The sequence below is a fragment of the Zalophus californianus genome, chromosome 14 (assembly GCF_009762305.2).
Source record: "Zalophus californianus isolate mZalCal1 chromosome 14, mZalCal1.pri.v2, whole genome shotgun sequence".
In the NCBI taxonomy this organism is placed as follows: Eukaryota; Metazoa; Chordata; class Mammalia; order Carnivora; family Otariidae; genus Zalophus; species Zalophus californianus.
Genome location: NC_045608.1, coordinates 46,208,440 through 46,228,169, shown reverse-complemented (window position 1 = coordinate 46,228,169; position 19,730 = coordinate 46,208,440). Strand labels below are relative to the sequence as shown.

General features: G+C 42.1%; 1 protein-coding gene across 9 annotated transcripts in view; it reads left to right on the top strand.

Annotated features, from left to right (window-relative positions):
- The window catches only part of ANKRD29 (ankyrin repeat domain 29), a 53,544-nt gene that overhangs the window by 12,855 nt on the left and 20,959 nt on the right, over nt 1-19,730 (top strand). For 4 of the 9 annotated variants that reach the window (XM_027577387.2, XM_027577391.2, XM_027577393.2 and 1 more), the window contains exons 3-6: nt 10,361-10,459; nt 12,541-12,571; nt 14,197-14,291; nt 17,622-17,720. In XM_027577387.2, the coding sequence (XP_027433188.1) occupies nt 10,361-10,459; nt 12,541-12,571; nt 14,197-14,291; nt 17,622-17,720 (324 nt within the window). Of the gene's footprint in view, nt 1-5,198; nt 5,466-10,360; nt 10,460-12,540; nt 12,572-14,192; nt 14,292-17,621; nt 17,721-19,730 lie in introns of those variants that run through there. The other 5 variants (XM_027577395.2, XM_027577390.2, XM_027577394.2 and 2 more) reach the window with 3 other exon arrangements.

Below are 19,730 nucleotides of genomic sequence, written 5' to 3'. Positions count from 1 at the left end.
TTAGCCATTCTGACAGGTGTGAGGTGGTATCTCCACCATGGTTTTGATTTGTATTTCCCTGGTGATGAGTGGTGTTGAGCATTTTCTCATGCACTACTAGGTATTTACCCAAAGGATACAAAAATACAGATTCGAAGGGACACATGCATCCTGACGTTGATAGCATTATCAACAATAACCAAACTGTGGAGAGAGCTCAAATGTCCATCGACTGATGAATGGATAAAGAAGATGTGGCGGGGTGTGTGTGTGTGTGTGTGTAATGGAATATTACTCAGCCATCAAAAAAATGAAGTCTTGCCGTATGCAACAACATGGATGGAGCTAGAGTGTATTTTGCTAAGTGAAATAAGTCAGAGATAGACAAATACCATCTTCATCTCACTCATATCTGGAATTCAAGAAAGAAAACTGATGAACATATGGGAAGGGGAAAAAGAGAAAAAGGAGAGAGGGAAACAAGCCATAAGATGCTTTTTAAGATTTTATTTATTTATTTGAGAGAGAGAGAGCACAAGTGGAGAGGAGGGGCAGAGGGAGAGGGAGAAGCAGGCTCCATGCTGAGCAGGGAGCCTGATGCAGACTCGATCACAGGGCCCTAGGATCATGACCTGAGCTGAAGGCAGACACTTAACCAACTGAGCCACCCCGGTGCCCCAAGAGAGTCTTAGCAGTAAAGAACAAACTGAGGGTTGTTGGAGGGAGGAGGGGTGGGGGATGGACTAGCTGGGCGATGGGTATTAAGGAGGGCACTTGTTACGATGAGCACTGGGTGTTATATGTAAGTGATGAATCACTGAATTCTACTCCAGAAACCAATATTGCACTATACGTTAACTACCTAAAATTTAAATTAAAAAATTAATTAAAAAATTGAAAAAAAAAGCAAGTCTAAATGTTGGTAAGACGGCTTGTTGATTTTGAAAGCGTCTCTAAAATTGGTGGTAACAGAGACAGATGTTTGGGAATAGTACAGGTCTTAGTTCCCCTCAAAATTTTACTGGGAGGATTTCCACCTCCTTCGGGTGCCACCTGAACATGGAGTCTGGGTTCCAGGATGACTCTGGTGGTGAATGACCTCTGGCCAGTCCTACCCTGGCCGATGGGGCCCAGCCTCTGGTTCACCTGGAACTCCTAGGAGAGCTGATGGAATGCATGGAGAGGCCCTGGGGCTCTCTTGGGAACTGCTCTCAACCTTGAGTTCATGACCGTGTTCTAACTTCCAACAAATAGCATTTAAAGAATGAATACGTTATCTCTAGGCTACCCACCACACAGCAAAGCTTTGATTTGCTAACATTCACCTTCTTTCCTAGATTAATGTTGTCTTCACATGATATTTACATTCTTTGCTTTCTTCATCTCTCTGATGCACATGTACCACCTCATCCCCCCACGCCCACCTCCCCTCTGGTAACCATCAATTTGTTCTTTATAGTTAAGAGTCTGTTTCTTGCTTTGTCTCTTTTTCCCCCCTTTGTTTTGTTTCTTAAATTCCACATATGAGTGAAATCATATCGTATTTGTCTTTCTCTGACTGCCTTATTTCACTTAACGTTATACTCTCTAGATCCATCCATGTTGTTGCAAATGGCAAGATTTCATTTTTTATGGCTGAATAATATTCCTGTGTGTGTGTGTGTGTGTGTGTGTGTGTGTGTGTGTGTGTGTGTGTGTGTGTGTGTAGATAGACAGACAGATAGGTAGATATCTTCTATCTTTATCCATTCATCTGTTGATCAACACTTGGGCTGCTTGCATATCTTGGCTATTGTAAATAATGCTGCAATAAACATAGAGGTGCACGTATCCCTTCAAATTAGTGTTTTCGTATTCTTAGGGCAAATACCCTGTAGTGCAATTACTGGATCATAGGGTCTTTCTAGGGGCGCCTGGGTGGCTCAGTCATTAAGCGTCTGCCTTTGGCTCAGGTCATGATCCCAGGGTCCTGGGATCTAGCCCCACATCGGGCTCCCTGCTCAGCAGGAAGCCTGCTTCTCCCTCTCCCACTCCCCCTGCTTGTGTTCCCTCTTTCGCCATGTCTCTCTGTCAAATAAATGAATAAAATCTTAAAAAAAAAAATAGGGTCTTTCTATTTTTAATTTCTTGAGGAACCTCCATACTGTCTTCTACAGTGGCTGCACCAATTTGCATTTCCACCAACAGTGCACGAGGGTTCCTTTTTCTCCACATCCTCACCAGTACTTGTTTCTTGTGGTTTTGATTTTAGCCATTCTGACAAGAGTGAGGTGATATCTCATTGTGGTTTTCATTTGCATTTCCCTGAGGATGAATGATGTTGAGCATCTTTTCATGTGTCTGTTGGCCATCTGGATATCTTCTTTGGAAAAATATCTGTTCATGTCTTCTGCCTATTTTCAAATTGGATTATTTGGTTTTTTGGTGTTGAGTTGTATAACTTCTTTATATATTTGGATACTAACCCTTTATCAGACTTGTCATTTGCAAATATCTTCTCCAATTCAGTAGGCTTTTAGTTTTGTTGGTTGTTTCCTTTGCTGTGCAGAAACATTTTATTTTGATGTAGTCCCACTACTTTATTTTTGCTTTTGTTTCCCTTGCCTCAGGAGACATATGTAGAAAGATGTTATGGCTGATGTCACAGAAATTACTGTCTGTGCTCTCTTCTAGAACTTTTGTGGTTTGAAGTCTCAATTTAGGTTCTTAATCCATTTTGAGTTTATTTCCGTGTATGATGTAAGAAGGTGGTCCAGTTTCATTCTTTTGCATATAGCTGTCTGGTTTTCCCAACATCATTTGTTGAAGAGACTGCCTTTCTCCCATTGCATATTCTTGACTCCTTTGTCAAAGATTAATTGACCATAACATCATGGGTTTATTTCTGGACTCTCTATTCTGTTCCATTGACCTATGTGTCTATTTTTGTGCTAGTACCATTACTGTTTTGATTCTTACAACTTTGTAATATAACTTAAAATCCAGAATTGTGATACCTCTAGCTTTTTTTTTTTTTTTTTTAAGATTTGTTGGGCTATTCTGGGTCTTTTGAGATTCCATACAAATTTTAGGATTATTTGTTCTAGTTCTATGAAAAATGCTCTTGATGTTTTGATAGGGATTACATTCGAACTGTAGATTGTTTTGGGAAGTATGGGCATTTTAACAATATTTTTTCTTCCAATCCATGACCATGGAATGTCTTTCTATTTGTTTGTGTCCTCTTCAGTATCTTTCATCAGTGCTTTATAGTTTTCAGAGTACAGGTCTTTCACCTCCTTGGTTAAGTTTATTCCTAGGTATTTTATTATTTTTGGTGCAATTGTAAATGGGACTATTTTCTTAATTTCTCCTTCTGCTACTTCATTATTAGTGTATAGCAATGCAAGGGGGTTCTGTATATTGATTTTGTATCCTGCAAATTTACTGAATTCATTTATCAGTTCTAGTAGTTTTTCACTGGAGTCTTTAGGGTTTTCTATGCATAGTAGTATGTCATCTGCAAATAGTGAAAGTTTTATTGCTTCCTTACCAATTTGATGCCTTTTTATTTCCTTTTCTTGTCTGATTGCTGTGGCCAAGATGTCTAATACTATGTTGAATAAAAGTTATGAGAGTGGACATCCTTGTGTTGTTCCTGATCTTAGGGGAAAAGCTCTTAGTTTTCCCCATTGAGTATGATGTGCACTGTGGGTTTTTCATATATGGCCTTGATTATGTTGAATATGTTCCCCCTGTTCCTACTTTGCAGAAGGTTTTTATCATGAATGGATGTTGTACTCATCAAATGCTTTTTCTGCATCTATTAAAATGATCATATGGTTTTTATCCTTTCTCTTATTGATGTGACATATCACACTGATTGATTTGCAAATATTGAACCACCCTTGCATCTAGGAATAAAGCCCACTTGATTGTAGTGAATGATTGTTTACTGTATTATTGAGTTCTGTTTGCTAGTATTTTGTTGAAGATTTTTGCATCTATGTTCATCAGACATATTGGCCTGTAGTTCTCTTTTTCTATGGTGTCTTTATCTGGTTTTGGTACCAGGGTAATGCTGGCCTCACCAAATGAATTTGAAAGTTTTCCTTCCTCTTATATTTTTTTGGAATAATTTGAGAATAGGTATTAATGCATCTTGAAATGTTTAGTAGAATTCACCTGTGAAGCCATCTGGTCTTGGATTTTTATTTGTTGGGAGTTTTTTGATTACCAATTTAATTTCATTCCTAGTAACTGGTTTGTTCAAATTTTCTATTTCTTCCTGATTCGGTTTTGGTAGGTTATATATTTCTAGGAATTTAAAGAATTATTTGTATTTCAGTGCTGTTCATTGTTATCTCTCCTCTTTCATTTCTGATTTTGTTTACTTGAATCCTCTCTCTTTTTTTTTTTTTATTATTTAAGACCTTTATTAACGGGTGCTTGCCGTTTGTTGATTTTTTTGAAAAAATCAAGTTGTAAACTTTTTATTACAAATTAAAAATGAGGTTCTTAAAAATCTCAACTTGACCAGATATGAAACAATTTAAAAACCTTTAAAGGTGTATTGAGAAAAACCAGGTTTTTTTTTTTTTTAAAAACACGTTTGTCATTACCAAAAAGAGGCGTCTTTAGGTAAAAATAATAAAAACCCCATGCTGCATAGATAATGCAGATAGTTCTATTTATCTGGTCAGTGGGCAAAAAGCAAGCACTTAAGGTCTTCAGCTCCAATCTTTTGTTCATTTCTTATTGCTGGAATTTCATCTTCATTTCTTGGTGTTGGATGACTAAACCGGATGATGGTAGAGATGGTAAGCCGGCATTTACTCAGCCCCGCCCTGCTCAGCCTCGGGAGCGGACGAATTCTCAGCTGGTGGATCGGCTGCTTTTGTCTCTTTGCCATCTTGTGGTTTAGGGTTTTCTGGGCGTCTGCGTCGGTAATTGAAGTTGCAGCGGTACCGACGTTGAGGTGGCTGCTGACCTCGGGTCTCATCTCCTTGATTTTCCTTATCTTCCTCATTACCATCCTCTCTAGGCTGTCTTTGGCGAGGAGGACCCCTGCGGAATCGTGGTCTATAACCCCGATACATATTCTGTCTCACTGGTCTACCTTGCTCTCCGGCACCCTGGTTGTCAGCACCTTCCATCACTTCTCCCTGCACAGGAGGGTTGGAATACTGTGATCGACGCCCATAGGGTCTCCGCATGTAGTACGGTGGGAACCGTCGCCTGCGGTAGGGCCGGCGCTGTTGGGCCTGGCCTTCGGGAGCACTTTCCGATCCCTCGTTCTTTTCCCCACTCTCACTATTCTGGTAATTCTGCTGGTAATTGCGTGGAGGACCCCTGCGACGTGGATAGCGTCTATAATGGTTACGATCTGCTGCATATTTACTGCCTTGCACTGGAACTCCACCAGGGCCTGTCACATTTGCTGCCTCCGCACCCTCTTCTTCAACAACATCAAACTCCACAGTCTCTCCATCTCCTACACTGCGAAGGTACTTCCTGGGGTTATTCTTCTTTATGGCAGTCTGGTGTCCAAATACATCTTCCTTGGTGTCATTCCTGTTGATGAAACCATATCCGTTTCTTACATTGAACCATTTTACTGTTCCCAAAACCTTCGTTGTGATGACCTTGTTGTCCCCGCCGGCAGGCGCCGCCGATGTGAGGCCGCCCGGGCCGCCGCTCCCTGCGCCGCTGCCCGTGGTGCCGGGCTTGGTGTCGGCAGCGCTGAGGGCGGGGGCGGCGGGGGGGGCGGCGGGCGGCTGCTGGGTCTCGGCCTCGCTGCTCCTGGTCGCGGTGATGGTGACTGGGGCCGGCGGCGGCAGCTGCGGCTCCTCCCGGGGTGTGATGGTAACTAGGCCGGCGGCGGCGGTGGGGCTGCTCAGGGCTCTCTGGGGTCCGCTCTCCGCTCCCGCTACCGATCGAACTTCTCTTTTCTTTTTGATGAGTCTGGCTGAAAATGTATCGATTTTGTTGATCTTTTCAAAGAAGCAGCTCCTGGTTTCATTGATCTGTTCTATTGTTTTTTTAGTTTCTATATCATCTATTTCTGCTCTAATCTTTATGATTTTCTTCCTTCTACTGGTTTTGGGTGTTTTTTTTTTTTTTTCCTAGCTCCTTTAGATGTTAGGTTAGGTTGTTTATTTGAGATTTTTCTTCTCAAGATAGGTGTATATTGCTGTATACTCACTTTTTAGAACCACTTTTGCTGCATCCCAAAGATTTTGGACCTTTGTGTTTTCATTTTCATTTGTCTCCATGTATTTTTTTTTAATTTCTTCTTTGATTTCTTCATTGACCCATTCATTTTTTAGTAGCATGTTATTAACTTCCATGTATTTGTGCTCTTTCCAGATTTCTTTTCTTATGGTTGATTTCTAGTTTCATAGCATTTTGGTCAGAAAAGATGCATAATATGACTACAGTCTTTTTCAATTTGTTGATACTTGTTTTGTGGTGTAATATGTGATCTATTCTGGAGAATGTTCCATGTGCACTTGAAAAGAATGTGTATTCTGCTGTTTTAGCATGGAATATTCAGACTATATCTGTTAAACCCAACTGGTCCAATGTGTCATTCAAAGCCATCATTTCTTTGTTGATTTTCTGTTTTTATAATCTGTCCATGATGTAAGTGGGCTGTTAAAGTCCCCTCCTCTTACTGTATTACTATCAGTTAGTTCCTTTATGTTTGTTACTATCTTATATATTTGGGTGCTCCCATGTTGGGTGCATATTTACAATTATTATATCTTCTTGTTGGATTGTCTCATTATTATATGGTATCCTTCTTTGTTTCTTGTTATAGTCTTTTTTTCAAAGTCTACTTTGTCTGATAGAAGAATTGCTCCCCAGGCTTTGTTTTGACATCCACTTGCATGATAAATGTTTCCCCATCCCCTCAATTTCAATCTGCAGTCGTCTTTTGGTCTGAAATGAGTCTTGTAGGCACTAGATAGATGGGTCTTGTTGTTTGGGTTTTTGTTGTTAAGATTTATTCGTTCATTTGAGAGAGAGAAAGAGAGAGAGCACAAGTGGGAGGGGGAGAGGGAGAGAGAGAATTTTAAGTAGGTTCCATGCCCAGTGCAGAGCCTGACACAGGGCTCGATCTCATGATCCTGAGATTCTCAAGTCCAGTGAGTATCTTTATGACCATTATTTTAAATTCTCTATCAGGCATATGACTTATATCCATTTTGCTTAGATCTCTTGCTGTGGTTTTGTCCCATTCTTCCATTTGGGACATATTCCTCTGTCTCCTCATTTTGTCTAATTCTCTATGTTTCTGTGTTAGGTAGGAAAGTCAGCTACGTCTCCCACTCTTGAAAGTAGTGGCCTTGTGAAGAAGAGGTCTTGTGCCCTGTGTTGCAGTGTCCCCTGTTCTCCAGAACCTGGTGCTTTAGGGGGGGTCTCCCATATGTGTTGTGTGCCCTGCTGTTGTGGCTAAGCCACTTTTCCCTTCAGTTCAGGCACCTGCAGTGGCTCTCCTTGCTGTTTTGGACAGTGTTTGGTCCTGGTGGTTTTAGTGGGCCAGTCTGGGGCCACCCTGGGCTTGAGTTGAGTCAGACCAGGTGTTTGCCAGAGATGCAGTAGCACCAAACTGCAGGGTGCTTTCTCTGTGTTGTCCTTTGAGAAGCTTTCATTGGCAGGCGGGGCCTGCAATCAGACCAGCTGTCTGCACTGCTGGGGCCACAGTATGATTGCTTGTGTGGTTATCTTTCCTTCTCTCCAAGGCAGGAGTCACTTTGGAGTGGTGCTGACCCTTGTTGGGGCTGCCTGCACACTACCAGGCTTATGGCCCTGGTTTGAATGAGCTCCAGCCAAGAGCACATTGGAGGGGGCAGAGCCACAACATGCACAGGTGTTAAGTAAGGGGGGAGTGGTGTTAGCCAGTTAGGTAGGGAATATCAGTGCTGCACTGGTTCCTGCAGGTGGTCGTATGTTTTTGCTGGGGGGCAGGGGAAGGAAATGGTACCTACCAGCTCCTTTGTTCCTAGAGAAGTCTTCCAATGATCCGGGCTCCTCCAGCACATCTCTGAGACTAGTAAACAAATCTCCCTCCCATATACCCCAGGCATTTTTTAAACTGCTGCTTCTATGCTGTATCTCTGTGGGCTGTTTGTGGTGCTGTCTCTTTAAGGGTAAGGACTCAGGTTCCTCTTGTCCTCCATCCTCTCCCAGAGCTGAGCCACTGATTTTTAAAATTCCAGGGACACCTGTCTGGGTCAGTCAGCAGAGCATGTTTAACTCTTGATCTTGGTGTTGTGAGTTTGAGCCCCACGCTGGGTGTGGAAATTACTTAAAACAAAAATCTTAGGGGCTCCTGGGTGGCTCAGTCGGCTAACCATCAAACTCTTGATTTCAGCTCAGGTCATGATCTCAGGATCTTAAGAGGGAGAAGCAGGCCTCCTGCAGAGCAGGGAGCCTGATGCAGGGGCTCCATCCCAGGGCCCTGAGATCATGACCTGAGCGAAGGCAGAGGCTTTACTGACTGAGCCACCCAGGCGCCCCTCTCTCCCTATCCCTCTGCTCCTCCTCCCCTGTCCCCCACCACACACACACATGCTCTCTCGCTCTCTCTCAAAATAATAATAATAATAAAATTTAAAAATAAAATAAAAATCTTAAAAAATAAATAAAAAATAAAATTCCAGGCTTTAAGTCCTGCTGGTTGTAAGAACTCATGAAATTTGGCTCCTCTGGTTTTCAGAACCAAATATAATGGGGATTCATCTGCCCCCCTGCAGGCTCTCTGGTGTAATAATCTGTTTCCCTCCCTTCTCCACAGCTCCCTCCCCACCCAACCCGCCTCTCGCTGCATACAGCAGTGGTCTGTTCACCTCCCCACTGCATCTCTGCCCTTCCTACCCTCTTCAGTGTGACCTCTTCTCTACCTTTAGTTATGGAGTTTGTTCTTCCAGTCTTCAGGTCGTTTTCTGGGTTATTTAACATCGGTGAGAGTATCATCTATTGTAACTCCCATTGTATATCTATTGATACTCCCATTGTATCTATCAGACAAGGTGAGCTTAGGGTCCTCCTACTTTGCTATCTTCCCAGCAATCTTCCAGATTGGTTTTTTAATCAAAGATTCTTCTATCTGCAATCTAAATAAAAATTGTTCACATTCGGGAGGAAGTTAGTAATACCAGCTTCCACATGCCATTCTAATCCTGGAAAATACAGAGGAAGATGTTCAACTTAATAATGGTTGGTACAGCCTAATGAATGTCCAACATTCAAATACCAAATGCGGTCACATGGAAGTAGAGAAAATATCATAGAACACTTCTATGAAGCCATTAGTTTTTTTGTTTATTTTTTTTTTACTCTACCTGTACTTTTCATACATAGCAAACAAGACTTTCCCAAAATTAGTATTGAGATTCACAAAAATCAACAAAAGCCAGATGATAACCTAACATTTACTGAAGTATCATAATATTTCCATATCTAACACTTACTGAATATCTAACATTACTATGCTAAGCACATTGCCTGCATTATCTCGTTTACCCATTTGATTTAATCCAGCAGATGCTTTTATTATTCCCTGTTTTGCGGATGAGGAGGGTGAGCCTTGTCAAGGTTTCATAACTAGCCCAAGATCATAATGTCAGTGACCACTCAACTCTACTGCCTTCCTACAAAATGCCACCAGTGAAATTAAAACGAGGCTTGTAAGACTCACTTATTACCCTGTACCTAGCAAGCCTTCCTCCTATGCAGTACCATGTCTCTCTCTCGTCCACGCTAGAAAGCCAGGCTGCTGCATATGCAGGGGTAGTGGTCAAGATCACAATTCCAAGCCCTCAAAAACAACTGTAAATTAAACTCTAAACCCCAGGAATTATAAGCAACCTGCCCCCAGATGACACAGTTGATTGATGATAGAGACCGACGTGAACCCCTGGGCTCCTGACTGACTACTCTGATTTCCCATTTCATTGAGGTACCTTGCATCTTTACCTGAATCAGTTTTAAGATAAAGACTTCTAAACTCAGAAAACCAACAGGTACCACTTAACCCATTTTTTACATGAAAAACAGTGTTTGGGCTCAGGAATCATTTAATATGAATCATAAAATGAGACCATTATATCCCTACTGGTTTAAAATGCAGTAATCATAGTTCACTTGGACTGCATTTCTGAGGGTAATGGAATCAAGTGAGTTTTTAGGTTGAAAACTCCACCCTCAGCAATCTGTCGCTTTGCTTTTTCCTTGTCTACTCTGCGTTATAAGGTTATTCATGAGACACTTATTACAGTGGGAAATTTTGCACTTGGCCGTGTCTTGAGTGGACCTGAGAGCCCTTCATCCTCTTCTCCAGGACCCTCTCTGACATATGATAAGCCTAACCGTTGTCTGTCTGTCCTCCATCTAGCATGGCACCACGCTCCTCATGGTCGCCTCCTATGCCGGTCACATAGACTGTGTGAGGGAACTCGTTCTGCAAGGAGCAGACATCAATCTCCAGAGAGAGGTAGGTCAGGTTTACACTTGAATAAGAATGACCCAGGTGACAGTTGAAATTTTTACAGTAGTGAATTAGTTAGGAAGACAAGGTAATCATTGCTTTTTTCCTACATGACATTGAAGCCCAGATTGCAGACTTTACTGTGCCTAAAATAAGGCCCAGAAATGGACCACTGGTTGTACTTGAATTGAATGAATGTTCTCAAGCATGTGTTGTAGTCTGAGGTAACCAAACCTCTAACCACATTCCCTAAGCACTCCTACATTTCCTCCCAAGCTTAAATCAGGTCTTCCTTCTTCCCTGGGGATGAGGTGCTATAGAAGTTATAGGATTTTCACAGAGATCATTGTATTTTTAGGAGGATTGGGTCACCAACCTATTCTGAATGAGGCTCACTTGCTAGACTCTCTTCAGCCTTCTTCATCAAACCATGATTTCAAAGGACTTCTCTGATTGGCCACGTATTAGATAAGCTCTCCCCAAAAAGGCCATGTAGTGAACACTGAACTAAAATGTGAGTCTGTCCGCATGCTTCATTCAAAAGCCATCTTGGGAGTTCAGTCTGGCTAGAGGATTCATTCTTGGTCCAGTGAAGAAGAGTGGTGGGAGGCTGGGCCTTTTAACATACTTTGGGAGTCTGATCTGAGGGGGATCCATTTATTTCCAAGCTGATCTAGGGCCTCTAGGTCATCCCTAAAGTGAATCTGACCTCTCAGTCCACACTAACTCAGACCCAAGATGGCATCCTGGGGCAAGCTCCAAACCAAACTGGAGCTCTTGATTTTCCTTGATCCAGTCTTATTCAGGGGCCTGCCCTACAGTTGTTTCAGAAAAAATGAGTCATCAACCAAACTTTCATCAATCAGTACACCCCATCTTCCAGGCTAGACTGCTCCCTCTGAGTGGAACAAATTAGGAAACCCCAGGTGTGAGGGCTGGATGTGGGGCATGTAAAGTCCCTCCCCTCTCCCCTCTGGGTGTCACCTTGGCTGTGGACCATGGAAGAGTGACACTTGATGGATAGAATCTGGAGTCTGGTTCTCCATAGCCCTGGACCAGCAAGCCTGATCTATCAAGAGGAGCCATACAGACTATAACAAATCCAATCTCACAGACAGATTCTTCTGAGCAATTTTCACAACACTGGAGCATTGTTTTAGGCCCTTTTTCACATCAGCAGCTAATTTCCTTCTGGGAGGAAAATGTTCAGGCCCATTTAGAATTATAGTTTGAAATTACCCTAATCTTTTTGTTTTTCCTTTATGCTTCACAGTCTTGGTTTATTATAACTTTAAAGAATAGACAGATTTTTTTCTAATAAAAACAATATGATTCAGATCTGCTTACTCAAAAAACTTTATCCTGAAGGGCGAGTTCAACACACACAAAAATATCTTCAGAACAACTGTGAAAAAGCTGAAAGAAAAGAAACATTTGTTTGCTTTCCAGCCAATGTATGGTTTATATGGCTTTATATTTATCTGTTTGGTTCCAACTGCTCAACTCATATTCTTGGATATGAAAACTATTGTGCATTGAACAAAATGGCCCTCAAGGACTTACCAAAGTGCACCCAATTTAGAGGTAACCTTGTGGCTCAAATAATGATGCTATGTGAGTTCCCAGTGGTCTCCTGAATTTCCCGAGGCCACGTCAGCCTCCAGTGATAGAGCTGCCAAAGAGAGGCCCCAGCCTCACCTCATCTGTTTTGCAATCAGAGAGTACCTAGCCGTGCTATGGAAGTTACTCATATAGCAGGCTTCTACCTGGGTTCATTCTTAATCCACTTTTCCAATTAACCCATATCAAAATACTTTGTTTCCTTAAAAAAAAAAATACTTTGTTTCCTGAAAAAGTACCTGTCATTGTTTTCTTTGGATGGCCATCTAGGTACACAGCTTGCAAGAACAGGAGGCTAATGATCCAGAGAGACCATTGCTCTAAAGAACCAGCAATATTGGCTAAAATTCTCAGGGATAGGAACTGTGTGTGCAGTTGTCATGAAGCCCTGGGTTACAATAGTAAAGCACATGCTTTTAAGACTTCTATTCACGTTCCAGACTGAAGTCTCGTTCTTTTGTCCACAGATTGCCACATTCATGTGCACAATGATTAATGGTATGTGTATGTTCCAAAATTGACTCAAACTGCTCTGATATGATTTTTAATTAATATATTACAAAACCTTAGTGAAAAATCCTTTTTCTTAGTGAAGAAACAATTTCTAGAAATTATCTCTGGTAGTGTCTAAAATTTAATGTCTATTAAGAAGATGAGAGTTTTCCTATGCTAGCCACATTTCTTCATCCAGACCTGTTTACATCTTCAGGTTTCTGGATCTCAGCATTTTCCACTGTAAGAAAGCAATAAGAGGATACTTCCCACTTGTTTCTGTGGGAACCAAGGAGAAAAATCACTCCTGCGTGGCAGGCTGAAAGGCTCTGGGAATGGTCACATGCCCTGTGCCTCCCCAGGGCAGCGTCTGGTTGGGGGCATAACCTGAGATAGAAGGTCATGACTGGGAAGGTATTGGCTTGTGTTCTGCCACAGTGGTTGGGCTCATTGTTCCCTGTCTCATACACACGCACACATGCATACACATGTACACACACACTTAAGAACAAGCTTCAGAGTCATCAGTAATCCTTAGGGCCTGATCCTCCTGGCTTCTCCCACCAGGGTGAGAACCTACCACTTGAAGACTTCTGGGTAAGCCATGGAAGGTGTTTCTCCTCACTGTGCCTGGCAAAGTGTAATGTTAGCTTCATCCCTGCTCAAAGCACTGGAGTGAAGAGCATCTTTATATGAAAAATATATATTGCCCACAAGAGCAGTATGATGAATTTGCTCCTATCACACAACGATTTGGCTACCAATCTTTGAGTAGGCTTGTAAAAATGGCTGGGAAGAGAGGATGCTAAAACTTGCATCTCCGAGTAACACTGATCCAGTTTAAGATTTGGAACCAGGCTGTTTCTTGTTCCTGTGTCCTCTTTTGAGAAATATTTTGAGTCCATTTGAGTGAATTACTTAGATTCATTCTACTCTGGGGTGCTTAACTTTGTAACCAGAACTCTGCTGGAATTCTTTCCTGTATGAAGGAATGCCCATGTTAGCAAGCATGATGGTTAGTTCCCTGTGGCCACTGTAACAAATTACCACCAACTAGGTGGCTTCGAAGATCAGAAATTTATACTTTTAGGATTCTGGAGGCCAGAAAATTCAAGGTGTTTCCCTTTGGAGGCCCCAGGAGAGAGCCCATTCTTTACCTCTTTCAACTTCTGGTAGCTGCAGGCATTCCTTGACTTACGGCCGCAACTCCCTAATGTCCGCCTCTGTGGTCACATTGCTTCTTCCTCTCTTCTGTGTCAAATGGGTCTCTACCTCACTGTTATAAAGACAGTTGTCACTGGATTGAGGTCGCACCAGGATAAGCCAGGATAAGTGCCTCTTCCCAAAATCCTTAATCACATCATATGCCACAGAAGGTAATATTCACAAGTTCCAAAAATTAGGACAAGGACATATCTTTTGGGTCCACCATTCATCCCGTTATACAAACAGTAAAGTTCTCCTTTCATATTCTCACTTCTCTGAACAAGGAATAATATCAGTTCAAATGTAGCTCCCTCCTATGTTAGAAGGCTTATGTACAAGGATATTTTGTTTAGTTTGCAAATGTATAAATCAAATGTAATGTAACTAAATGTCTTAAAACCAGCTGCTTGTTCTCTCCTAGTCAGGTACAACTGCCCTGTTCTTTGCTGCCCAGCAAGGACATAATGATGTTGTGAGATTTCTCTTTGAATTTGGAGCATCCACTGAATTTAGGACCAAAGTAAGAGAACTTTCTTGATTTCATACCCCGTTGAAAAACGTTAGCAATCATGAGTATTCATGTCTCTCCATCCATAGTGTGAATTTGTGCTTCTCTTTTTTTTCTAAAGATTTTATTTATTTATTAGAGAGAAAGAGAGAGAGAGCACAAGCAGGGGGAGGTGCAGAGGGAGAGGGAGAAGCAGGTTCCCCGCTGAGCAAGGAGCCCGACACGGGACTCAATTCCAGGACCCTGGGATCATGATCTGAGCCAAAGGCAGATGCTTAACTGACTGAGCCACCCAGGTGGCCCACTCTTTTTATAAGATTTTCAAGCCTAAGAAGGTGGGTTTCACAAAGTTACTTGTAATGGCTCAGAGGTAGTCCTAGGGAGTCAATTCAAAACATGACATTTTTTGATGAATCACAGACCTCTACCCCTGAAACAAATAATATATCATGTTAATAAAAGTAAAAAAAAAATGACACTTTTACTCTGGGCTCATAATTTTATGGGGAATTATTTAGAGTCTGTCTTGCACTGGTAGCTTTGGGACACTAATTTTTGGGACACTAATTTTTGTTATCAGGATGGATACAGTAGCAGGTGTTTTGTAACTCCCTGTTTTCATGGGCTTTTTTTTTACTTCAAGGTTAATCCCAGTGCTCTGATAGGAACTGTCAAAGTATTTAAGCCACTCTTAGTGAATCTGAGAGATTTCTAAGGAGGGCGATTTGACAGGCAGTTTACTTTCTGAGATGTCCTCACTGAACTATGTAATACATGATTACACTTTATATAGTTGGGCAAGGAAATGTGATTCTTCCTTTAAAGAAGTCATTGATTCTTCATGTTTGACACACAGATAAGAAAACTTAGGTTGCAGAAAGTTCAATTTTGTGTTCATGATATCATTTTACATGATAACGGTTTATAGTAGGAGAATTTGAACTGCTTTAACATTTTTGGAATTATCAACTTATTTCCAGCCTAATCACAAACAAAAAAATTCCTAGAAATTTGCCTTACTTGGAATCTTTTAGGCTTTCTTAATCCTTTGTATGTGATATTTGGATATCAGGGGAGTTTCCAGTGTTCTTTTTTTTCTTTTCCTGTTAAGATGCTATTAAGTAGATCTGAATTTCAGATAGGATCAGTCTGTTCTGAACGTGCCATTGCATGGTGCACATGCCTCTGTAAATGCTGAATATAATGTACAATAGTCCAAAATATATGTGTGTGTATATTTTTATATTATCATTTTATTTGTCATTATAAAAGTAATACAACTAAAAATAGAAAGTAAAGTTCGACAAATGTAAATCTCAACTCTTTGAACTAAGTCAGAATGATCATGCATCACCATATGGCTGCTTCAGTCTTCTTGGTTAACAAGTTAATGCTGGCTTTAAAGCCTTTGTCCCTGCACCAGGGGGCCCAGAGCGCAATTCCAAATGTTTCCATTAGGTCAACTGCAGGTGTCCGAGAACTTTCCATGGGAAGAAGAGAGTGTCGAGAGGTGTTGAGTTTTCATATGATCCTGACATCAAAACTGCCTTTGTTTCAACAATTGTTCTCAACGTTATTAAAGCTATATCCCACAAAATGTGTTTTTAAAAATAAAAAGTACAAAGACACCTGGGTGGCTCAGTCGGTAAAGCGTCTGCCTTTGGCTCAGATCATGATCTCAGGGTCCTGGGATCGAGCCCCACATCGGGCTCTCTGCTCAGCGGGGAGGCTGCTTCTCCCTCTGCCTGCCCCTCCCCCTGCTTGTACACACACACACACACACACACACACACAGACACACACGCACACACACACGCATGCATGCAGGCACGTGCACTCTCTCTCAAATAAATAAAATCTTTAAAAATAAGTAAATAAGTAAAAGGTACAGGGGCACCTGGGTGGCTCGGTTGGTTAAGTGTCTGACTCTGGACCTCAGCTCAGGTCATGATCTCAGTGTCATGAGTTCAAGCCCCACATTGGGCTCCACGCTGGGTATGGAGCCTACTTAAAAAATAAATAAACAATAAAAATAAAAGGTACCAGCTCTTCTATGACAATCACCATATTTTATCTACTCTCTTACCTCATTAGGCAAAGAGAAAAATCGACAGAACGGAAGTTGGAAATGGTGGTGCTCATTGCTACTATTGCAGTTTTTGTTGCCCCACACCCCACCCACACTGGCCCCCACCACCAGCCTCAGCCCTCACAGCTCAAGTGCCCCCTTGCCACAGCCTGTGAACAAGGGAGCTCTTACGACAGCGTTTCTCCAAGTGAGGCCCACCTGCCACCTTCACACCACAGCCCCCTCACGTGACTGGTCAGAAAGCCTGTTTCTGGGCCTCACCAGAATCAGACCCTGTGAGGGTAGGAGTCAGAGGGCAGGCATTTTGGATAAACACTCTATACCCCAGATGTAGACACCACACTATCCTAGAGTTATGATTTGTATTTTAGAACCAAATGACATGTTCCTGCATTATTTACAATGAGCACAGATGTCCACAGACCAATTCACAGAGCCAAACAAACAGCTCCCCAGTTGTAGATGGGAAAAGATAATGCCTTGGCTGCAGCACCTGAGAAAAACCATCAAGGGTTTCAGTTGACCACAGACTCAGTGAGTCAGTAGTGTGATGTGGTTGACATAAAAGCTAATTCTAATTTAGGCTGTCGAGATAAAAGTAGAGTAGTAGACGGAAAAAAGGAATGTCCCATTCCCCATCAGACCACATCTACTGTTCTGGACTCCGATCCGTTCTAGGGCCCACATTTTAAAAGAGATCTGGACAAACTGGCACATGTTCAAAGGAAAATGCTAAGTAGGATGGTGAGAGGCTCACAGTGCAAAAGTTATCCACTCTTAATGGACACAAACCTTGTCCCTTGAAGATAATGGCCCCAGACGGTTAATCCATAAATCACCTTAATCTCAGAGGCCTGCAGCTGGGGGGGAAACCACAGGGAGAAGCCAGCCTTTGTCAAGCGGGTCTCTAGCCAAAAGATACAGGAGACTATGTGGGTAATTCCAAGACAGAACTGACTGGCACAGACTTTCTCTGCTTCATTTCCTTTATTGAGAGGCAAATAGATGATTCTGCATTTGACCTGGGGAATTACTCACAATAACATAGTCCAGTAACTGCAATGTATCCCAAGCAAGTCATCCATGCCTTTAGGAGGAACCCTGTCATGAATATAAAGAGAAAGAGATGAAAAAGGAAAAGTGAGTTTGTTGTTATCTATGGGGAAAGTCTTTTCCAAAGCTCTCCCTCTGTAAGGAGCATCTGCTTGGTAAACGTGTGCCTGCACACTTTCTAACGTGTTGCCACTTTGCAGGATGGGGGCACGGCCCTGTTGGCTGCCAGTCAGTATGGGCACATGCAGGTGGTGGAGACGCTGCTGAAGCATGGAGCCAACATCCACGACCAACTCTACGTGAGTGCGTTTTCAAGGGCATATTAGGTGGACCCTTGCCTATCCCCTTCTCCCACACAGCACTGCAGTCTAAATTCAGAGGCCGGAAATGCCACCTTCAAAAATGTTTTAATGAACAGTAGGACTTTAATCTGAGACATCAAAGAAAAAGGTAGATTTAACCAGATGAGCTTTTTCTGTGGAGAAACACATAATCTTGTTTACCCATCTTTGTTCTACCCTCTTAAAACTCTTGTACATATGAAATATTCATAGATTGTATGTAGTTAGGATCTTCAAAAATCATGTGACACGTACTTACCCATAAGATAACCAGCCCAGCATATGGACTTGCTGAAAAGCAAAATAATGCTCCTGTCATAGAGTTATCCAGGAGGAAGAGCACACATGAAGGAGAAATCAAGTTATTTGGAAGAGAAGTGAGGTTGGGGTGGTGAACTGTGAGGTACATGCACACCATCGGCCTTCAAGAGGCATCTACCGCAAGTGTGGGTCTGTTGTAGTTAATTGACAATTAGCTCGTTGCCTAAAGGCTCTTTTAATTGTCACCGTCATTCCAAAGGATTTATGGCAGATGTTATTCTGGTTTTGGACAACAACAACAAAAAAAATAAAACATGAGATGAAGTGACTTGATAGAGTATCTTCATGAGGAGGGAAAGAACCTACTACCAGTTATGTAGGAATCGTATTTTAGGCTATCCTACCACCAGATATTTAGCACTATGGCACCATACTTTCACAGACAAGTAGAGAGATGTGTCCATGTGAACTTTTCCATTTGCACACCCTTCCCTGAGTTTACACGATTGACTGCCACATCAGAGACCTCTTTGAAGTGCATAGCAACGAGCATCACCCTTTTGCACTTCAAAATCTGTAACACCCTTTGAACATGTGGCTTTCCCATTGAATGACTGAATTACTTGATTTGTGTCTGAAAGAGTGATTCTCAGCTCTGGCTGCCATTAGAATCACGTAGGGAACTGGAAAAAAAGGGGGGGGGGGTCTTCCAGGCCCATTCCAGACTAATCCGGAATCTCTGAGGGCACAACTGGGCAGCAGATGGTTCTGATGGGTGGCCAAGGCCAAGGGAACAGAGGTCTACAGCTTTGGCTATTTCTTTGGCTGCATATAATGAAGTATAGCTGAGAGCATGAATGAGTCTGTGTGTGTGTACATACATATATGTGTGGTTGAACAGGAAGAGCCCAAGTCTTTGGAAAAGGAAAATGAATTGTGATTTTCATCCCATGACCACTGATAGTCAACAATCCAGATTGACTGGCATAGTTGTACTGTTAGTACATTCCATCCAAAAGGCTCACCCAGGGTGGCACATCATCTTAGAAATGCAGAGTTTGGGGAGAGCCCATTCCTGTACTAAATTCCTCTGTTATGAAGTGACTCAAGAAATTTCATGCACTGAAACTTCCATTTTATGTTAAGACGTTTACTCTTACCCACAGCATCCAAATATAATTGTTTCCACTAAAAACAATTGAAACATGGAGGATCCCCAAGTCAATGACTCCTGAAATCTTCTAGGAACAGAAGAAATGTGTCGTGTGCAGTAAAAACTGCAATGCTTGGATATCCATCTTAGAAAATTTCTAAGAGTTAACGGCTGCTAAGAGCACGGTGGATTTTCTGTGACAACACAGTAAGGAGCAGCTGAACATTTCATCCCCATATCAAATATCTGCTTAAAGATCTATACAAGCTGAGTAATTTTTTAATGATTGCCTTAAGAGGAGTCTGGCAACTCAGCAGACACCCACCAGAAATCCAGCACCCTCCACCTGGTTGGACTTGCAGGGAAAAGCGCTTTGTATTTTAACTTGTGGTTAATGTTCCTGATGGGAGGGGTGGTAATTAACTGGGTTAGTGAGGTGTTTTCCACTAGTATGTGCTCGGGTTTTCCACTGTGGTCTAAAAATAATGAAGCTCAGTGAATGCTGTCTACGTGAAGTGAACATCTGGGGAGGATGCATGCTCTGAGCTGATTGC